The sequence below is a fragment of the Triticum urartu genome, chromosome 2A (assembly GCF_056163025.1).
Source record: "Triticum urartu cultivar PI428250 chromosome 2A, HENAU_Tu73, whole genome shotgun sequence".
Lineage (NCBI taxonomy): Eukaryota > Viridiplantae > Streptophyta > Magnoliopsida > Poales > Poaceae > Triticum > Triticum urartu.
Window position 1 is genome coordinate 258,948,025 of NC_141874.1, and position 21,800 is coordinate 258,969,824.

The window sequence follows — 21,800 nt, forward strand, 5'->3', positions numbered from 1 at the left end:
TAAAACCGGAGGCCCCGACCAAACCACATAACGGGTTTGGGGCACAAACCGGTCCGACGCACTCACATGTGTCGTCACCGCCATCTTCCACTGGTCCATCTTTACAGCAGATTGAGGTGTCAACCTTGGCAGGTCCTCCGCCATCAATGCCACTATGACGCCAAACGACAACCTCCACCTACGTGAGTCCATCTCCAAGCAACGGACGTAGATCCATGCTAGGATAGGGCCGCACCACCGCCGTCGCCCACCACCCACAAGTGCCACTCAACCCCAAGGTTCCCAAAGCGGCGCCTTCAAGAAGGGAACGACGCCGTGAGCGCCGCCGCCGCCCAACAATGTTAGGGCTTTCGCCCGGGAGACCTGAGGGAAGGGGAGGTGAGGAGATCAGTCCATACCGACGCCTCCAAGGAGGGGAACGGTGCCCTCAGGCGTCGCCGTCAGTGCGGCCGACTATGGCTGTCCAGGGATTTCGCCCGAATTAGATGTTGGAGAACGTAGTAATTTCAAAAAAATTCCTACGCACACGCAAGATCATGGTGATGCATAGCAACAAGAGGGGAGAGTGTGATCTATCTACCCTCGTAGACCGACAGCGGAAGCGTTATGACAACGCGGTTGATGTAGTCGTACGTCTTCACGGCCCGACTGATCAAGCACCGAAACTACGGCACCTCCAAGTTTTAGCACACGTTCAGCTCGATGACGATCCCCGGACTCCGATCCAGCAAAGTGTCGGGGAAGAGTTCCGTCAGCACGACGACGTGGTGACGATCTTGATGTTCTACCGTCGTAGGGCTTCTCCTAAGCACCGCTACAATATTATCGAGGAGTATGGTGGAAGGGGGCACCGCACACGGCTAAGAAAACGATCACGAGGATCAACTCGTGTGTCTAGGGGTGCCCCCTGCCCCTGTATATAAAGGAGCAAGGGGGAGGCCGGCCGGCCCTAGGGCGCGCCAAGGAGGAGGAGTCCTCCTCCTAGTAGTAGGACTCCCCTCTTTCCTACACCTACTAGGAGGGGGAAAGGAAGGGGGAGAGGGAGAAGGAAAGGGGGGCGCCGCCCCCCCTCTCCTAGTCCAATTCGGACCAGAGGGGGAGGGGGCGCGCGGCCCACCCTGGCCGCCCCTCTCTCTCTCCACTAGGGCCCATAAGGCCCATTACTTCTCCCGGGGGGGTTCCGGTAACCCTCCGGCACTTCGGTTTTCTCCGAAATCACCCGGAACACTTCCGGTGTCCGAATATAGCCGTCCAATATATCAATCTTTATGTCTCGACCATTTCGAGACTGCTCGTCATGTCCGTGATCACATCTGGGACTCCGAACTAACTTCGGTACATCAAAAAGCATAAACTCATAATATAACTGTCATCGAAACCTTAAGCGTGCGGACCCTACGGGTTCGAGAACAATGTAGACATGACCGAGACATGTCTGTGGTCAATAACCAATAGCGGAACCTGGATGCTCATATTGGCTCCCACATATTCTACGAAGATCTTTATCGGTCAGACCGCATAACAACATACGTTGTTCCCTTTGTCATCGGTATGTTACTTGCCCGAGATTCGATCGTCGGTATCTCAATACCTAGTTCAATCTCGTTACCGGCAAGTCTCTTTACTCGTTTCGTAATACATCATCTCGCAACTAACTCATTAGTTGCAATGCTTGCAAGGCTTATGTGATGTGCATTACCGAGAGGGCCCAGAGATACCTCTCCGACAATCGGAGTGACAAATCCTAATCTCGAAATATGCCAACCCAACATTTACCTTTGGAGACACCTGTAGAGCTCCTTTATAATCACCCAGTTATGTTGTGACATTTGGTAGCACACAAAGTGTTCCTCCGGCAAACGGAAGTTGCATAATCTCATAGTCATAGGAACATGTATAAGTCATGAAGAAAGCAATAGCAACATACTAAACGATCGGGTGCTGAGCTAACGGAATGGGTCATGTCAATCACATCATTCTCCTAATAATGTGATCCCGTTAATCAAATGACAACACATGTCTATGGTTAGGAAACATAACCATCTTTGATTAACGAGCTAGTCAAGTAGAGGCATACTACTGACGTTTAGTTTGTCTATGTATTCACACAAGTATTATGTTTCCGGATAATACAATTCTAGCATGAATAATAAACATTTATCATGATATAAGGAAATAAAATAATAACATTATTATTGCCTCTAGGGCATATTTCCTTCATTAGATCCCCGCCACCACCAGCACCTCCTATACAGAACCCAATGTTCAAGAATTCACCCGACTAATCAGTTAATTGGCCACTTAATCGCTACTCATCAGGTGGCCGACTCAAATAACACCTATTCATTCCATTAACTTGCCAGACTGATTAATCGGCTGTAAGGCATGTTAATCGCTGCTGGCCAGTTAACTCGTGGGCGAACAAAGCCCGATTCTTTGGCCTAGCCCCCCACCCTGCTCCTAAATAGCTAGAGTTTGGCCCTCCTCCCGCCCCCTCCCACTCCTCTCCTCCCCTCACAACCTAGATGGCGGTTGGCCAGGTCCTCTATGCTACGCCGCTTCCCCTCCTCCCATGTGTGTCGCCACTTCCTCCTCTCTCTCTCTCTCTCCCTCTCTCTCTCTCTCTCTCTACACGCTGCTACTTCCCCCCCTCCTCCTATGACCTGCCACCTCCGGGAACTGACCTGCTCAGACGTCCTGCGCGGCTGCTGTCACCTTCCATCTGTTTGTCGTCGTCGCGTGGCCACCATATCTTAGAGTTGGGGCCCATGTGGAAATCAGCAACAAATATTGTTGTATACATTATTGTTGATGATTTTTGACACCCACATGGATGTTTGTTGATGATTGTTGTTGTGTACATGTTTGTGATCTATTGAGAAAAGAAAATGGTACCATTTTCTACATATTTGCAATGTAGATTTTTCCTTCATATACAATTTGCTTCTATTGAGTTTAGAATCCCACCAATTAATCCAGTTAATAGGTCAATTCACCGATTAATTGCTACTTCCAAGCCGAGCGAGCAGTTACCAGTTAACGATTTCCTCAAAATTGACAGAACCAGAAGAACACAAAATCTTACATCTTTAAGTAGTAGGGGAAGAAGCTCAGAAGGAGCATTATCTAACCACTCATTACAAAGCGAAGTTCTAGCAGTCCTAGCTAGTTCATGTGCAACCACATTCGACTCTCTTGGGCAAAATTCGAAGACAATAGAGCTAAATTCACAAGCCAGATGATAACAATCATCGACAATGGCCGCGGCATCTCCAGCATATTGGCCATCCAAATTCATTATTTCCATGAGTTCCAGATTATCCGAGTTGACAATCAGTCTATTGCACCCAGCTGTTAGCACCGTATTCAACCCAAACTTCAGAGCCAATGCCTCAACAGTTAGTACATCATAACAGTAATCAATAAGCTTGTTTCCAGCTACAACCATATGTCCTCTACCATCTCGGATGACTTCTCCCATCGCCCCCTGAAGCAAGTCCCAATCAAAGGCCGCATCAACATTTAACTTGACATATCCACTAGGGGGTTTGCACCAACTTCCCCTCTTTAACGAGGCCTTTGGATCACATGCAATAGCATAGTTAGCTGCTAAAGCACATACCGCTTGCGCAACTCTCTTCGCATCTTGCACGGCTCATTGTGCACAAGCTTTCTCCTCTCCACCAAAGGTACCAGTAGCAAGTGCACATCAAGTCATGGAAGTTTTTCACTCCCAGCACGGCCGCTTCTTGTGCTGGTAAATTAATTAAGTATGATAGAATCTCCTCCCCTGCTCGGTCTACCCCACATGCATGGCGTATAACATCCTCTAGCTCCAACTGCCGCCAAACCTCTCTGGCCTTATGGCATCGAAAGAGTACATGAAACACATCTTCTCCTCCTTGCTTACATGCAGGACACGTCGGCCGGACTGGGATGTGTCTATTAGCAAGAACCACATTGCATGGCAGCGTTCCATGTAAGGTTCTCCAAAGAAGAATTTTAACTTTCACCGGACAATTCAGTTTCCAAACCTTTTGCCATGTTGGGTTAGCGCTAGTGTCGCCCAAACCATCTGTCCTCTGCAATTTACGGCCATGCTGGTAGTACCATAGAGCATGGTAGGCCAATTTCACTGTAAAAATTCCATGTTTATTCAAACTCCATGCTACAAAATCACTCATATCATGTGTGGGTAGTGGTAAAGCAAGGACCAGTTCCACATCAATCGGCCAAAAGGTTTGCTCCACAAGTGGCACATCCCAGTGACATGTAGCTGGATCAATTAAATCACTCACATTTGATAGTAACTGGTTACCCCTTGGGGTATTAATCATTGTGGATGGTGAGTTAGGAAGCCAAGCATCCCTCCAAATATTTATTTTTTCACCACCCCCTACTCTCCAGATGTATCCATGTTTCAAGGTATTCACCCCTTTCATAATGCTCTGCCAAGTTTAGGATGAATTCTTTTTCAACTTGCAGTTTAACAGATCACCATCATGAAAGTACTTTGCTCTCAAAATACATGCACACAGCGAGTCCGGGTTTTCAATTAGTCTCCAGGCCTGCTTTGCCAAAAGAGCAAGATTAAAACAACGGATGTCTTTGAAACCCATATCTCCTTGTCATCTAGGTACACACATTTTCCACCATGCGAACCAATGCATTCTCCTCTGAACATCCCCATCTCCCCACCAATAATGTGACATCACGTCAGTTATTCCCTTGCACGTTTGTTTGGGAATTTTGAAGACTGACATTGCATACGATGGTATAGAATGAGCAACTGCTTTAAGGAGCACCTCTTTTCCGCCTGCTGAGAGTTGTCTCTCTTTCCAACCGTTTACTCTTTGCCATATACGATCAATCAAGTACTGGAAGGTGTCAGTTTTATCCAATCCCACATGAGTTGGTAGGCCAAGATACTTATCGTTCAATGCTTCCGTCATGATATTCAAGATGTTACAAATTTGTACCCTTTCTTCAACGCTTGTGTTTGGACTAAAATAAATACTGGACTTTTCAACACTCACTTTCTGACCTAATGCTACGCAGTATGTGTCCAGTATGTTCTTCAACGCAATTGCATTAGAAGAATTTGCCGTCATTAATATCAATGAATCATCAGCAAAAAGCAGATTTGAAACAATGGGGGTATCCCTGCACACTTTGACCCCTTCCAACAAAACCGTTTCTTCAGCATGGTTAAATAACGATGTAAGACCTTCAATGCACGACAAAAAAAATATGGGGAAAGTGGATCTCCCTGCCGCAGACCTCTATTGGGTTTAAAGCTGTCAATCACATCAGAATTTAAACGAATACGATACTCAATCGAGGTCACACACTGCATAACCATATCAACCCAATTGGCGTGGAACCCTAGTTTTAACAGTATATTATGCAAGAAGACCCATTCAATTCTATCATGTGCCTTTTGCATATCCAACTTCACGGCACACAGACCCTCCTTGCCCACACGTTTATTTTCAATAACATGGAAACTCTCATATGCAACAAGCACATTATCCGTAATTAACCTTCCTGGTACAAAGGCACTCTGTGTAGGGGTGATTACTTCTGGAAGAATAAGTTTAAGACGGGATGCGAGCATTTTTTAGATTACCTTGTAAACCACATTACATAGGCTTATGGGTCTAAATTGTGTGACCTTCTCTAGATCTTTAACCTTTGGAATCATAACGATAGTTGTGTCATTCCACCCTTCCGGTATGTTACAAGAATTAACAGGAGCTAGGACCTCCATTACCAGATCATCGCCTAACATTGGTCAGAATCGCTTATAGAAAATAGCATGCAAACCATCTGGCCCTGGGGCCTTGAGGTCACCGATATCAAACAGAGCTTTACAAACCTCATCTGCTGTATAAGGTTTCAACAGGACATCATTCATCTCCCAGGTAACACATTTTTTAACTCGAGACAGAATCACCAGATCTGGATCCAACACCTCAGATGTAAACAGATTAGCGAAGTAGGAAGTGACATGAGATTTGAGCTGATCCGTACCTTCATGCCATACACCCGACTCATCCAATAATTTCTTAATTTGATTTCTTTTTTTCCTAGTTGTTGCTGCATTTTGGAAGTATGTTGTATTGCGGTCTCCATGCAATAACCAGTTAGCCCTCCCTCTCTATTGGGGAACGCAGTAATTTCAAAATTTCCTACGCACACGCAAGATCATGGTGATGCATAGCAACGAGAGGGGAGAGTGTTGTCCACGTACCCTCGTAGACCGTAAGCGGACGCGTTATGAGAACGTGGTTGATGTAGTCGTACGTCTTCACGATCCAAGTACCAAACGTACGGCACCTCCGAGTTCAGCACACGTTCAGCTCAGTGATGTCCCACGAACTCTGATCTAGCAGAGCTTTGAGGGAGAGTTTCGTCAACACGACAGCATGATGACGGTGATGATGATGCTACCGGCGCAGGGCTTTGCCTAAGCACCACTATGATATGACCGAGGTGGATTATGGTGGAGGGGGGCACCGCACACGGCTAGAAGATCAACTGATCAACTTGTGTGTCTTGGGGTGCCCCTTGCCCCCGTATATAAAGGAGCAAGGGGGAGGCCGGTAGGCCCTAGCAGGGCCCACCAAGAGGAGGAGTCCTCCTCCTACTGGGAGTAGGACTCCCCTTTCCTAGTCCCACTAGGAGGGGGAAGGAAGGAGTGGGAGAGGGGAAAGGCAAGGGGGGCGCCCCCCCTCCTTGTCCTATTCGGACTAAAGGGGAGGGGCACGCGGCCCTGCCCTGGCCGGCCCCTCTCTCTCTCTCTAGTAGGGCCCAACAAGGCCCATTAACCCCCGGGGGGTTCCGGTAAGCCCCCCCCCCCGCCCCGGCACTCCGGTAAAATCCCGATTTCACCCGAAACTATTCCGATGTCCAAATATAGGCTTCTAATATATCAATCTTTATGTCTCGACCATTTAGAGACTCCTCGTCATGTCCGTGATCATATCTGGGACTCCGAACTATCTTCGGTACATCAAAACTTTAAGCGTGCGGACCCTATGGGTTCAAGAACTATGTAGACATGACCGAGACTCGTCTCCGGTCAATAACCAATAGCGGAACCTGGATGCTCATATTTGTTCCTACATATTCTACAAAGATCTTTATCGGTCAAACCGCATAACAGCATACGTTGTTCCCTTTGTCATCGGTATGTTACTTGCCCGAGATTTGATCGTTGGTATCTCAATACCTAGTTCAATCTCGTTACCGGCAAGTCTCTTTACTCGTTTAGTAATGCATCGTCCCACAACTAACTCATTAGTTGCATTGTTTGCAAGGCTTATAGTGATGTGCATTACCGAGAGGGACCAGAGATACCTCTCCGACAATCGGAGTGACAAATCCTAATCTTGATCTATGCCAACTCAACAAGTACCATCGGAGACACCTGTAGAGCACCTTTATAATCAACCAGTTACGTTGTGATGTTTGGTAGCACACAAAGTGTTCCTCCGGTACTCGGGAGTTGCATAATCTCATAGTCATAGGAACATGTATAAGTCATGAAGAAAGCAGAAGCAATGAAGCCGTAACGATCATCGTGCTAAGCTAACGGATGGGTCAAGTCAATCACATCATTCTCTAATGATGTGATCCCGATTATCAAATGACATCTCTTTGTCCATGGCTAGGAAACTTAACCATCTTTGATTAACGAGCTAGTCAAGTAGAGGCATACTAGTGACACTTTGTTTGTTTATGTATTCACACATGTACTAAGTTTCCGGTTAATACAATTCTAGCATGAATAATAAACATTTATCATGATATAAGGAAATATAAATAACAACTTTATTATTGCCTCTAGGGCATATTTCCTTCACTCTCTGTATCCAATATAATTCCTCTTGATCCATCAGATTTTCCAAAAGTACTTGCACCTCCCTTAGCCTAGCCCGAGACTCTAAAGTGTTTGGTCCCAAGCGAAGTTTCTCTAGTTCTTTCTTTAGCTTCCTTATGCACTTCTTTGGGCTTTTGAGAACATTGCGATCACAATCGTGGAGGTCCGCGTGGACAGCCTTGGTCCTGTCAGCAAGAGAGGGTCCAGTACCTGCTGCCTTTGCTCGGTCCCATGCCGATTTGACTATCTCATTAACAGTTTCCTCCTGAATCCATCTCGCCTCAAAATGCAGGACACCTGCCGGGCTGACAAAACGAACAGCTTCCTCATATGCAGTATCAAGTATTAGTGGTCGGTGATCCGAGTGGACATGTTCATCATTAGTAACTGCAGACAAGGGGAACTTCTGCAGCCATGCTTGGTTAGCAACAAGTCTGTCCAACCTCTCCCGAATCTCTCCTCTTTGCCACGTAAAGCAGTCACCCTTGTAGCCTAGGTCTTCCAGGCCACAGTCCAAGAGGCAATCACGGAAAGCTTGCATCATGCTATTAGACCTAGCATTACCTCCCTCCTTCTCTGAAGCAAACATGATCTCATTGAAGTCTCCATAGACCACCAAGGGATGTGATCCTTTTGCATGGAGATCACACAAGAACTGCCAAGATAAAGAACGTTGATCCCATGCCGGAACACCATAGAATCCTATCAATCTCTAGTCTACCACATCATCGTCCATAAATAAAACATCTATAAAATTGGCCGATTTATAATTCAGGAGCACATCGTGATCTTTCATATAGAATAACACAAGGCCCCCTGCCTTGCCATCACTTTCAGATTGATACATGAAATCAAAACCTAATCGAATCCGTAGATCATCTGCCTTAGCTTTATTCAAGTGTGACTCAGACAGAAAAATCACACTTGCTCTCTCTCGCTCCTGCATCTCAAGGAGCTCTCGAATTGCCGTGTTTGAGAGCATCGCACGACAATTCCAGGCTATGTGTCTCATTGCTCTTGACGGTCCTCTGATCCAACTCCACCAAGACAAATTGCCACAACACCTAAACAATTCACCGCATCTATGAAGCTCTAGAGCGCCACTTCCCCGTGAGAATCACAGAAAATCATGCACGGTATGCCCCTCCGATCAAAACCGGCTGAGTAGAGAACTTCTCTACATGATTCATATGTCGCTCAGCTGGCTAGCTAATGTTGCCGGCTAGCCTTTTGTCTCTGTATCGAACGCACCGCGAACGCTTTATTTTTCTGATTAATTTCTCTATCGCACACTGGCATATGGACCCATGTTTCTAATGTGTGCTAACATGGCATCTGTCTGGGTGTAGGGCGTAGCGGGAGACGTTGTCAGGACCATATTGAAGTGTATCATCGTATATAAGGACCATAGTGGAGCATTTCATGACTTTGATGACCATCGTGTTATACGTCGGAGAGTATAAGAATTGTAGCTGTAATTATCTCGGATTTGGGACATGTGCTACTGCCCACAGCGTAAACCAATTTATGTTGACACATCCCATGGAAGATAAACGAGTAGGATACAGGATATGCAAAGCTTTCTGAAATACGTAGAAGAGGCGGCAGAATTCGCAATTTACTCGACACAAATTAATACTTACTATTAATTTCAAATATTGCCCATTATTGTCCACGAGGTAGGCGAGGCCCGAGGGTCCCCATAGTTGGCGGAGCCGCCTATAAAACCGGGTGCCGGCCGCCAGCTGTTGGCCGCATCCACCCTGCCACCAGCCCGCTACCTGCTCCTTAATTCTCTCTTCTCGCCCTACTCCCATCCCGTGGCTAGAAGCCAAGAAATTTGTCTGCCATGGCGTCGGAGCCGGTGATCGGGAAGCTCAGCGTCCGCATTGTCCGAGGCCACAACCTCGTCATCGCCGACTCGCTCACCCACACCAGCGACCCCTACGTCGTCCTCTGCTACGGCTCCCAGGTCAGATCCTCATCCCCTTCTTCCCAGTCCTTGGACGTAGGAGCCATGTGTTGCTGCCGGCTGCTGAGCGCGGCGTGGCAAAGGTCGCGGCCAACGACCCACGCATACATAGTTTACGGCCGCATGGCACTCAGGGGATCGGGGTCAGGGAGGGTGACGATCTTCTCCGAACTCGTTTTGTGCTCACAAGATGTTCGATAGATCAATAAGTACGGACCAGCTATTTCTTGCTGTTAAGCTGGTTCTTATATTCTCATATAGTTACACCAGAGAGGCACCGATTAATACCTTATAAACAGGTTTTGAAATGGTTGATTTGAATCAGACTAGTTCCCAACTTGGTCATGGAATTTCAAGACCGACGCATTTGGCCTGGCGTGCAAACAGGACATGTTATGTTTTGCAGCATGTTGAACTGAACTACTGAAGAGCGGTATATCAAATCATGAAATAAGTCAAGCTCAAAACAAGAAAATCGTGATGGAAATGTGAATGTCCAGTTGTTTAACTGAAGAGCAGAGTACCAAAACCTAAAAGTTCACCTTCAATCGAAAAATCATGATGTTATGTCCATTTAGTTGATTACCTACCCAATGGTTTATATAGTACAATCAATAGTTCTGTACGAACAGGTCTGGTTCTATTTTATCTCCTCGTGGAATTGTTGCTAGCCTTTGATAGAGTTGGTTGAATGCTATAAATTTTGGACAGTAGCATGATGTCAGATTTTCAGTTCACAATTATGCACTATTTTTTTTGAAAAAGACAATTATGCACTATGATTATATAAACTGTAATTTCTACAGTTGACTTCAGGTTCAGTGACATGGACAGCTATCGTGTCTCTCAGCATTACTGCTAATTTCGTTATCTATCTGTGTTACTGAAGTTTTATTTTCTCATGGTGTAGAAGGTGAAGACTAGCGTTCAGAAGAAAAATGCCAATCCCTTATGGAATGATGTACTGGTGCTCCCTGTCACAAATCTTACAAAGCCAGTGAAACTTGTAAGTTTGCTGTTTGAGTTTCTTCATCAAGTAAACTCTGCTAAAATTTTGTGTGTACATATTTTGTGTAACCTGAAGTTGAAAGGAACTTCAGTTAACAATGATTGCATGGAATTTTCTTTTGTGCTGAAACATGAAAAATAGGGGGGGCCCTTTACACCATAGATCCATAGATGGTTGGTGAAGATATGAAATGAACACTTATATATCCACCTGGCAAAAACATCATGCAGGAGGTTTTTGATGAGGACAAATTCACAGCGGATGACAGCATGGGAGTGGCTGAGTTCAATGTAACTGATATCTATGACGCTGCAAAGCTGGATCTAAAGCATGCCTCTGATGGAACCAGGATCAAGACGATCTACCCGGTTGGCACAAACTACCTTGGCAGTGAGAGCCACGTATCGTGGAAGAATGGCAAGGTCGTCCAAGACTTGATTCTGAAGCTGAAGAACGTTGACAGTGGCTCTGTCGTGCTACAGCTGGAATGGGTTCACGTCCCTGGTGTTACCCTGTAAGTTACGCCCAACTGAATGTTATTGCAACCTGGTTTGATGAAGCTGCAGCTATGGGTTCCTGTTCCTGGTGTCAGATGTGTTAGCAATTTGTGGATGTTGTGGTTTGTAGTGTATGTGCTGTGTGTGCGTTATTGATTTCAGCTTGATGTATGCAATGTATTTGTAGTACTGTGGTTGTGAAGTTCATGCTTGAAGTTGAACAAATAAGAGACACCGTTTGTGCTTACACTGAGGTGTAATTTAAGAATTCACGGCTTAAATTCAAAGATTGGTGGTAATTAGTTTACATAAATTTTCACCTGAATCAACATCGTATGATGGGCTCGCAGAGCAACCAAAAACAACACAAACTGATAGCGTTCACCCGGCTGATCATACGCGGCTGCCTCCATGATCTTCTGATCAATCTTTACTCATATATTGTGGAGCAACCCAGCTCGTACTCGGCTCTGTTAGAGCCCCGCTGCTAGACGCGTAGCGCATGCAACACATGTCCCCCCTGCGTAACTTTCTCTCTCTATACCATTGCTGCAAATGAGGGGGATGTTGTGAGCTGGTGCAATGGACGGCTGGCTACGAGTGAGGATGTTCTGAGGGCGATGAGCGGCTGATTGCAATGTCACCGGCGTTTCTGAAACATCCCCTGTGTTGCGAAGGTGTGGATGTTGCGGGCTTGCCGAATTGCAACTTCACCGTCATGTCTAAAACATCACTTATGTTGTTGAGAAGGGTCTGCGAGCTTGCCGAATTGCAACTTCACTAATGTTTCTAAAACATGGTCAATATGTGATGCTGCTTTTGCGAAGGAGGGATGTGTGAGATAAAATGCAACTTCGTGATGTGTTGAAACATGACCAATGTTGTGAAGCTAGACGAATTATGCACCGTGGACCATTGAACCGCGGCTTATCTGATGGAGGAGGCAAGGGGATAACTGGAAGTTATCATTCGGCCGACGCATAGCTCCCCCCAACTAATAAAATCTACTAGAACATGAAGACGCGCGTTGCCGCGCCTGCCCATTTTTATAGAAAACGAAGTTATAAATCAAAGATGATAGAAGCATGTGATGAAATTTGAATCAGGCATATTTTAAAAAATGATTGGATGTTGCGTTAAGTACAAATGAAGATAATAAAAAAATGAAAGAATATGATGTTCATTATCGTTGGAAGGACCAACTCAAACCACAAATATTTCACTGAAATTGCACTCCTACCACTACATTGTATTGTGGGCATGAAATTCTCCAATCTAAATCTTTCTTGTGGAATCAACTTTTCATATGAAATTGAATGGAAATAGCTCGGGAACTCGATAAATAGAGTCGGAAGAACAACCGTTGCATTTTTATTTTGATTTATGAGTCATGATAGAGTCGGAAGAATCGCAAATAATATTGATTAAATTACACATGCCAAGCAACTAGCACACAACAATGATTACTTGACATGGTTGTCAAATTCAACATTTTTCTTGTTCTAGCATTTGCAAGTCTATGAAGAACAATGATTAGCAACTATGAAGAACAATGAATAGCAACTAGCACGCAACAACAATGATTACTTGTCTCGCAGGTACCCGTCAGGGAGGAAACATAGCCTAGCATTGCAGTTATCGAGGAGGCAAAGCGTGCCCATGCTGACTAGGTATGCCTATCTAATATCCTCGTTCTTTGCCAGTCACCAATGCTCTTTTTCTTGTTCTATCTCTACATTCTAATTTTCAATTTCTTTATGCTATTGCATAGCACACACTAGATTCAGTTTTATGTAAATTCCGCTGTAATAGCACACTATTGTTCTAATGTTCTGCTTGTGTTCTTAAGCTATGTGAATGGGATTGAATGATAATATTCATTTGTTTTTTATTTTGTTGATCACCTTCATGTGGATGCACGATGTTTAACCCAATGAACTGGCAAATTCAATACCTATAGTGAACAACAATTGCTTTCTTTTAACATGGTTTCCCCACGTTAGGAACAATGCTTGTATAGGGACCATTGGACCTGGGAAGAAATCAAAATCTTTTTAGAAGGGCCGTTTGCATATAGAAGGTAACCCATTTTTTATGTGTTTGACCTACTGCTTTTGTAATCACTCGGTTCTAGAAAGATTTTTTCATGCCTAGTTTTTCTTCTGTTCCAGGTTATTTTGCATAGAGGCAACTACTTCCGCGTACTGAATGCTTGAAGTTATGCTTACATAAGGAGGGGAGCCTTCATAGTTACGCAGTGCTGGTTACCTTGGTTTGGTCATTGCATTACTATAATAGCATGACAAGAATGAACATGGCTATCTAACGGTCTTTTATCCATGCATATATTATTTGCTCTATACGTTTATGAGACTGAAGTCTTTTGACACTCGGAGTGCTTTGTCAAAGCATCATCAAAACAATCTTTTGTTTGATTTACTCTTTACAAGTTTCAGGTAATTGCTGCTCAGAGCTTTGGCAAACCGCAAAAAGGGTAGATCACTCTCTACCTTGTGATCATAACTCTTGATACGGGTTCTAAGTATCTTTCATCCGGTGTTTCAAGAATTTCTTCCATCTGGTTTGTTGGCCCCATTTATCTACTTGTTGTATCTTTCGGATTCCCTAGACTTGTGGTGAGGTACCCTAATTAAAATGGCTTGTTATTTATTTTTGCATCATCATTGCAACATGCTATCATGTAATCATGCTTTAATTTCGAAATGAGGCTGAATTAAGCCCATACGAATTAAGTGCAAACCTTAATCAAAATGTAACTCAATAAAATGCATAGATTAAATTGAGAGATTTCACATGGATATTCTCTTAAAAACCCTACACTTGTTATCCAAATGTTATTAGGAAGCTACAATAACTATTCCAACAAATTATATTGCCATTTTATTAATAATGATTCATTTGACCCCTCTCCTTTTTTATGTTTTAGCATGAGATAGATCCCAAACCTTGCACGCTCCTACGTGCGATATTTGGGAGATTCCAAATTATTTCACAATTTTAGCCCAAGCCTTAATCTAGCAATAGTTTATACCTCATTTATACCATTTCTAATTTTTTTACCAAATCAAATGCGAACCTTGGTCCAAATATTATTAATCTTTTTATGGGGCTTTAGTTCAATCCATAGGAGCTCCACAAAAAATCATGAAACTTGGAGTTCATCTAATGCCATAAACCTTCTCTGTGCCCACTAGCACGGCACAGCCTAACGCCCACAACCCCAAAACTGGCCAATCCCACCACTTCACCTATCTGTAATGACCGAAACTGATAAGATTCCCGTCTCGATGCTCACTATGGTAGTCGCTGGATCAATAGTTAGGACACACAGTGCATGGTGTAATATCAAAATAAACCACATGTCATAAATATTACATCGTAGATCTAGAATTTAAATATTACATACCTACGTAGTAGAAAGCTAGCATACAAACAAATTATAGCGGAAAAGTAAATAAAATCTTCATAGAATCCATCAACGCCACAGACAAAAGTTGAATATAGACATCGTAACCATATATCGTATCACTTACTCGTCGTATAAACATCTGCAACATGATAAGCTGCAACCACAAGGGTCAGTACGTTGAATATACTCGCAAGTCATGCTAGGTATGATATAACATACCTACATCTACATGCAAGGTATAACAAAAGAATGAATGTGGTTGTTTTGCAGAAAAGCTAAGTTTCCCCTGATAACAACATAATAGTCAAAAAAATTGCATGAAAAACTTTCAATCTATTCATCTTCAATCTTGGTAGTACAACGAATACTAGAAATAATAAAAATTACATCCAGATCCATAAACCACCTAGCGACGACAACAAACACTGAAGCGAGCTGAAGGCACGCTGCTATCATCCCCCCTTCCTCACCGGAGCCTGGCAAACCATGTTGTAGTAGATAGTCAGGAAGTCATCGTGCTAAGGCCCCATAGAACCAACGCACCAGAACAGCAACTGCCGCCGATGAAGAGTGTAGATCGGAAGGATCCAACCTAAAGACACAAGAACATAGACGAGCGACGAACAGATCTGAGCAAAGACAGATCCGCCGGAGACACACCTCCACACGCCTACCGACGATGCTGGACGCATCACCGGAACGGGGGCTAGGCGGGGAGACCTTTATTCCATCTTCAGGGAATCGACGCCGTCTTGCCTTCCTGAGTAGGACACAAATCCTAACAAAACTCGAAAAAAGATCTAAAAGCGAAGTCCTCCCACCGGAAAGGGTCGACATCCACTCCGCCTCCATGGTCCTAAGGCCACTGGAGTTAGGGCGGACCGGCGCCGGCGGGAGGCAAGAGGAACCCTAACTTTTTGGAAGCCGGCAGCTAGAGATCGTGATATTTGCTATAATAGTCAAATTTTAATGTCTTGATACAATTAAATACATAATGTCAAAATCTCAACCATTCCTAGTGGCTAGGCTCACTGAGTTTAGCCGTGGCCATTTTTAGACCTTTAGGTATCTCTAATTTTGATGCTGCGGCTGGCGCAAATAATCTGCAGGACATGTTGTTGTTTAAGCCTGGCGTACTGGGGGCACTCTCAGGTGCAGTTGCGGCAAGGCTGGCTGACCAGAACACGGCTAATGATACTGGAGTATTTACTTTTGCTGCTAGTAAAATTCCCATGCAGGGTCAGAAAAAGAAGAAAGAGAGAAAGGATAGAAAGAAGGGAGGAAATGAGAAGTCAGAGAGTGATCGAAATCAAATCATAGGGAAAAAGAGAAATAACCCTTTTGATGCCCCACAAATGGGTACTGATTTAAAATTTTCTTTTGAGAGAGAGATGGATAGCTATGAACGCATGTTGTATGGTGAGACGAGTGTTTCCTCTAAGAGAGTTTGTATGGGTAGAGTTGAAACTAGGAGGGATGTGGATGGGGTTATTACGCATATAGCGAAGGAAAAATAGTAGGAGGAGGTTTACACACAGCAAAGCAGGGAGTCAGTTGGAGAGGACAGAGTTGCGGGCACTGATTTGGTGGCCTCCGGTCCGGAGGACCGCCAGGAGAAATGAAAGCAATTAGTTGGAACTGCCGTGGAATGTTGTCTTCCACGGCAGTTCGAGAGCTCCGAGAGCTTCAAGTTCGTACTTGTGTGGATTTGATTTTTCTTTCCGAGTCGCATTTGAATAAAAGTAAAGCTGACGAGCTACGTTGTATCTTAGGTTTTAGTTCCATGTTTTTAGATGAGAGTGATGGCAAGTCTAGTGGTCTTGTACTTTTCTATCAAAAAGATAATAAAGTTGAGTTGAACTAGTTGTCTTCCCATTTTATTGATGTTGTGTTTATGAATGATAATTTTGTAAATTGGCGCTTTACGAGTTTCTATGGTTATACGGCATGGAAAGAAAAATATTTATCTTTGGCTGATCTTCGCCAACTGCATTCCCATGTTGATTATCCTTGGATAGTCATTGAAGATTTTAATGAAATTATCTATTTTAGTGAAAAAGACGGTGGCAATGCTAGATCAAATGAAATGATGCAGGAATTTCGTAAGTGCTTGAGTGACTGTAACCTAGAGGATATGGGTTGTGTTGGTGATCCATTCACTTGGAGAAGGGGGGATATCCGTGAAAGGCTTGATCGAGTTGGCTGTAATTTAGAATGGGCAAATAAATTCCCGCGTGCTGTGATTATTAATGGGGAGCATGTACACTCAGACCATCGTCCTTTAATCCTTGACACAGATTATTTTGATAGTAACTTGTTTAATCGTCGGAATGGTCGTGTGAGACAATTTGAAGCAAAATGGCTGAAAGAAGATACTGTTGGGGAGATTGTGAAGACTGCTTGGGAAAAAGCAAAGTTGGCGGGTATTGGTCCCTCTCTCGCAGCACGGACTAGAGCAGTGCATGATGATTTACATTCTTGGGACTGTATAAGTTTGAAAGGACCAAAGAGGAGAATAAATAAGTTAAAAAAGAACTAGAGAGGTTGAAACATGGTCCAATTAGTGGTGAATCCCGCTCAAGGCAAAAGGAAATTCTAGTACTCATTGAAAATCTTTTGGACCAAGAGGAAATTTTTTGCTTACAGAGAGGTCGAGCGAACTGGCTGCTACATGGGGACCGTAATACTTCATTTTTCATAACGCTGCAACGGCCAGGAAAAAAAGGAACAATATTAGAAGACTTCTGGATGATACTGGTGTTTGGAAACAAGGAAATGATCTGAAGGAACATATTATGGGTTATTTCTCCAATCTTTTTACATCGGAGGTTTTATACCCAAATCAGGAAGTTTTGTCTCTTGTCCGGAGTAGAGTGACTACTGAGATGAATAATGCCCTGCTCGCCCCTTATACTGCTGATGATGTTCGTAAGGCTCTTTTTGATATTGGCGGTTTAAAGGCTCCGGGGCTAGATGGTCTTCATGCTATTTTTTATAAAATATTTTGGCCCATGCTAGGGGATGATTTGGTGGATGAGGTCTTGCAAGCAGTGAATACTTTGTACAATTACATGGGGTTGTAATGATACTGCAATCGTGTTGATTCCCAAGGTCAACTTACCCGAGAAGGAAACCCAATTTAGACCTATCAGTCTTTGCAATGTTGTATACAAAATGATCTCCAAAATGTTGTCGGCGCATTTGAAGGTTTTACTGCCTGATATTATCAGCCCGACCCAAAGTGCTTTTGTGCCTGGTAGAATGATTACAAACAATGTGTCAGTGGCTTATGAGAGCTTTCATACTATTAAAAAAAGAGGGTGGGAAAAGAGGGTTTATGTGATATGCACAAAGCTTACGATCGAGTCGAATGGCCTTTTTTGAAGGGAATTATGTTGAAACTCAGTTTCCAGGAGAGATGGGTAAATCTTATTATGAAATGTGTCTCTACTGTTGAGTATAGGGTACGGATTAATGATGTAGAAACTGAAATTTTCAAGCCTACAAGAGGCTTAAGACAAGGTGATCCATTATCTCCCTACCTTTTCCTATTATGCACGGAGGGCCTTACTGCTCTCTTGGCGCATGCGGAGGAGATTAGGAATATTTCAGAAGTCAAGGTCTGCAGAGAGGCCCCTACTATCACAAATCTCCTTTTTGCGGATGACTTATTGATCCTCATGAAAGCTAATCAACAAAATACGGAGACACTTAAATAAATTTTGAACTTATATTGTGTTGTGTCTGGAAAAATGGTGAGTGTTGAAAAATCTAGCATATTTTTTAGCCGAAATACGAATGGGGACATTAGAGAACAAATTTGCTCAATTTTGAATATCATGATCGAAGCTCTCAATGATAAGTATCTGGGCCTGCCTCCGCATGTGGGATTAGATAAGACTGATTGTTTTCAATATCTGATTGATCGCATTGTTATGAGAATTAGCGGATGGAAAGAAAAATTCTTATCCACTGGAGGCAAGGAAGTTTTTCTCAAGTCTGTTGTTCAAGCTATCCCAGCTTATGCTATGTCGGTCTTTATAATTCCTAAAAAAATTTGTAAAGGAATAACTGACGAGATGTCACATTTTTGGTGGGGTGATGACGACAACCAGAGAAGGATGCATTGGATGGCGTGGTGGAAAATGTGCATCTCGAAAAGCCAAGGCGGAATGGGCTTTCGTGATATTCATTGTTTTAGTTTGGCGATGTTGGCTTAATAAGCTTGGCGTCTCCTTGAGAACCCAGATTCCTTGTGTGCCACCATTTTGCGAGTTAAGTATTTCCCTGATGGAGATTTATTGAACGCAAAGTTAAAAAAGGGATCATCCTTCACATGCCAAAGTATTATGGCGGGGGTTAATACCTTAAAACATGGCTATATTTGGCGAGTTGGAAATGGTTAGAAAATTGACATTTCGTAAGATGCTTGGACCCCTAACTGTGCTAACAGAAAAGTCATCACTCCAAAGGGGCAACATTTGTTATCAAAAGTGTCGGATTTCATTGACCCCTCTTCGAACAGGTGGGATGAGCATCTCATCAGACAGACCTTGTGACCCATTGATTCACAGCGGTTCCTTGCTATCCCTCTGCCTCAGTTTGATATGTCAGATTTTGTTGCCTGGAGTCGTACTAAGAGTGGGATTTTTTTCCGTTCGATCTGCATATTTTGTTGAGTGGGATTATCAACATGGTAGGAAACTTCGTCGTACTAATGGAATGGGTCGAACAAACTTTAATCCAATTTGGTGTAAGATTTGGAAGTTATCTTGTCTAGCGAAGGTGAAATTTTTTATTTGCCGGACGCTGCATGGTACTCTTCCATGTCGTGTTACGCTTGCTAATAGACACATGAAAGTTTCACCTTTATGCCCTTTTTGTGCTTCTAGTTTAGAAGACACAAAGCAACTGTTGTTTCAGTGCCAGAAGGCAAAAGAGGTCTGGAGAAGGCTTGGCTTAGACGAGATCATTTCTCAAGCTTGTGAAGTTGATCGTGCGGGAGAGGCGGTCCTCGGTTTTTTGTTGCACATGACTGACCAAGATTTATCTATTATGGGGTCCCAGAATATCCAGAAGATGGTTGCCATTACATCTTAGTATTTGTGGTGGGAAAGACGTAAATTAGTGCACAAGGAGAGAATTCAAGATGCAAAACAGATTTCAATGGGGATACAAGCTCTTACGGCTAATTATGTTGTTGCTTCCAGTCCAAGGGCTTCTATGAAAAGAGAGGGTTGGATTCGTCCCCTGGTGGGTATTGTGAAACTTAATTTTGATGCTTCTTTTGATCATGATCTTCTTAAAGGTACGGCCGGGGCTGTCCTGAGAAACGACGAAGGGAATTTTATTGCAGGGGGTACTTGGAAAATTGATCATTGCATTGATGCTCTAACAGTGGAAGTTTGGGCTCTCAGATTCGGTCTTTCACTAGCGCAACGTGTGGGTTGCAATCGCCTTGTTATTAATTCTGATAATTTGGAGGTTGTTGAAGCGATGAATAATGGTGGACGGTCAGCAGGAGCGGCGGTGGCAATTTTTTATGATTGCTATTTTTTGGCGTGTGATTTTCCTACCTCTAGGTTTGAACATTGTAATAGGGAAGTCAATAAGGTTGCGAATGAGCTTGCTAGGTTGGTTAGATTTTCTTCTAATATTGATTGGTTTGAGGAGCCTATGGTTGAGATTGTACCTTTCCTCACAAACGATGTATCTATTATTTCGATTGAATAAAGTCCACATGTGTTCAAAAAAAAGCTAGCAGCCAATGACTTCCCCTAAAAAAAGCTAGCAACCAATGACAGTGGACAAGGTGCACTCTGTTGACTGGTCCACTGACCCTTTTGACCACCGCCACACGCCAAATAATTTCTGGTCCTATTAATGTGAATTTATTAATATATAAATGTGGCACTTGTTCTCCTAAAAACAATGAAGATGGGATCGATGGATATGAGCAGCTCAGAAATATAGGGCGTGCGTAGTTGGATGGAACGCCACTCCCCGTCAGGCCTCGCTAATTTTTGTTCCGCAACTCCGCCGGGAGCCCGGTCCGAGGTTACGGAGCGAAAGCGAGCGTCGTAGATGAAGTAGTCGAAGTAGTCGAACACACAAAAATAGATGAACACAGACAAATATGGAGGAGACTATCTTTATTAATCAATGATCAATCGTTACAATGATTGCTCCTCGTCTCTTTATATAGGGGTAAAGGGTCAAGGGATAAGTACCCACTTAACGTGAAGTGTGGAACCGGGAGGGGCTAGCCCGTGCGATACGCATGCGGCCGCCGTCACCCCTCGAGGTGACCCGGTTTCCCAACACTCCCCCTTGGGTAATTATCCGTATATCCATGCCTCAAAACTCTGAAAAACCTAGTGGGAAAAATATGGAGAAAGAGCACACAGTATACGTTGTTGTATTGCATGAGTTGCCTCATCAAAAACCTCGTGTGAGAAACATCAGGAAAACTCACTCAAGGGAAAAAGAGTACAATCCACTCAACCATCAAGTTGAGTACTCGATCATCAGGATCGAGATTTTAACGACCAGTTTGTGAAGTTTCTCCCCCTGAACCTTGCATCTCTCTAAGTCTCATCATACCGATTCCACGCACACACCTCTCTAAGGTTGACGCTGGTAATGATTTAGTGAGCATATCAGCAAGATTGTCACAGGACTTAGTATGCAAAACTCTCACCTCGTTCAACTGTTGCAGCTCATGTGCATAGAAGAACTTGGGACTAATATGCTTTGTGAGGTTACTCTTCACATAACCCATCTAGACTTGTGCAACACAAGTAGCATTATCTTCATAGATAATGGTAGGGGTTTGTACGGTGTTCTACCCACATGTATGCCTGAATGTGGCCGATCATCCGTCGAAGCCATACACACTCTTTTGGCGCTTCAAATAGTGCCATGATTTCCGAGTGGTTCGTGGAAGTCGACACAAGAGTTTGCTTGGACGATTTCCAGGAAAACACAGTTCCACCACAAAGGAAAAC

General features: G+C 43.8%; 1 protein-coding gene across 1 annotated transcript; it reads left to right on the forward strand.

Annotated features, from left to right (window-relative positions):
- Positions 1-9,622: 9,622 nt before the first annotated feature.
- LOC125541474 (protein C2-DOMAIN ABA-RELATED 8) lies at positions 9,623-11,610 on the forward strand. The gene is made up of 3 exons (XM_048704881.2): positions 9,623-9,857; positions 10,768-10,863; positions 11,097-11,610. Exons 1-3 carry the CDS (start codon positions 9,735-9,737, stop codon positions 11,382-11,384), a joined length of 507 nt encoding a protein of 168 aa, XP_048560838.1. The 5' UTR covers positions 9,623-9,734; the 3' UTR covers positions 11,385-11,610.
- Positions 11,611-21,800: the final 10,190 nt, after the last annotated feature.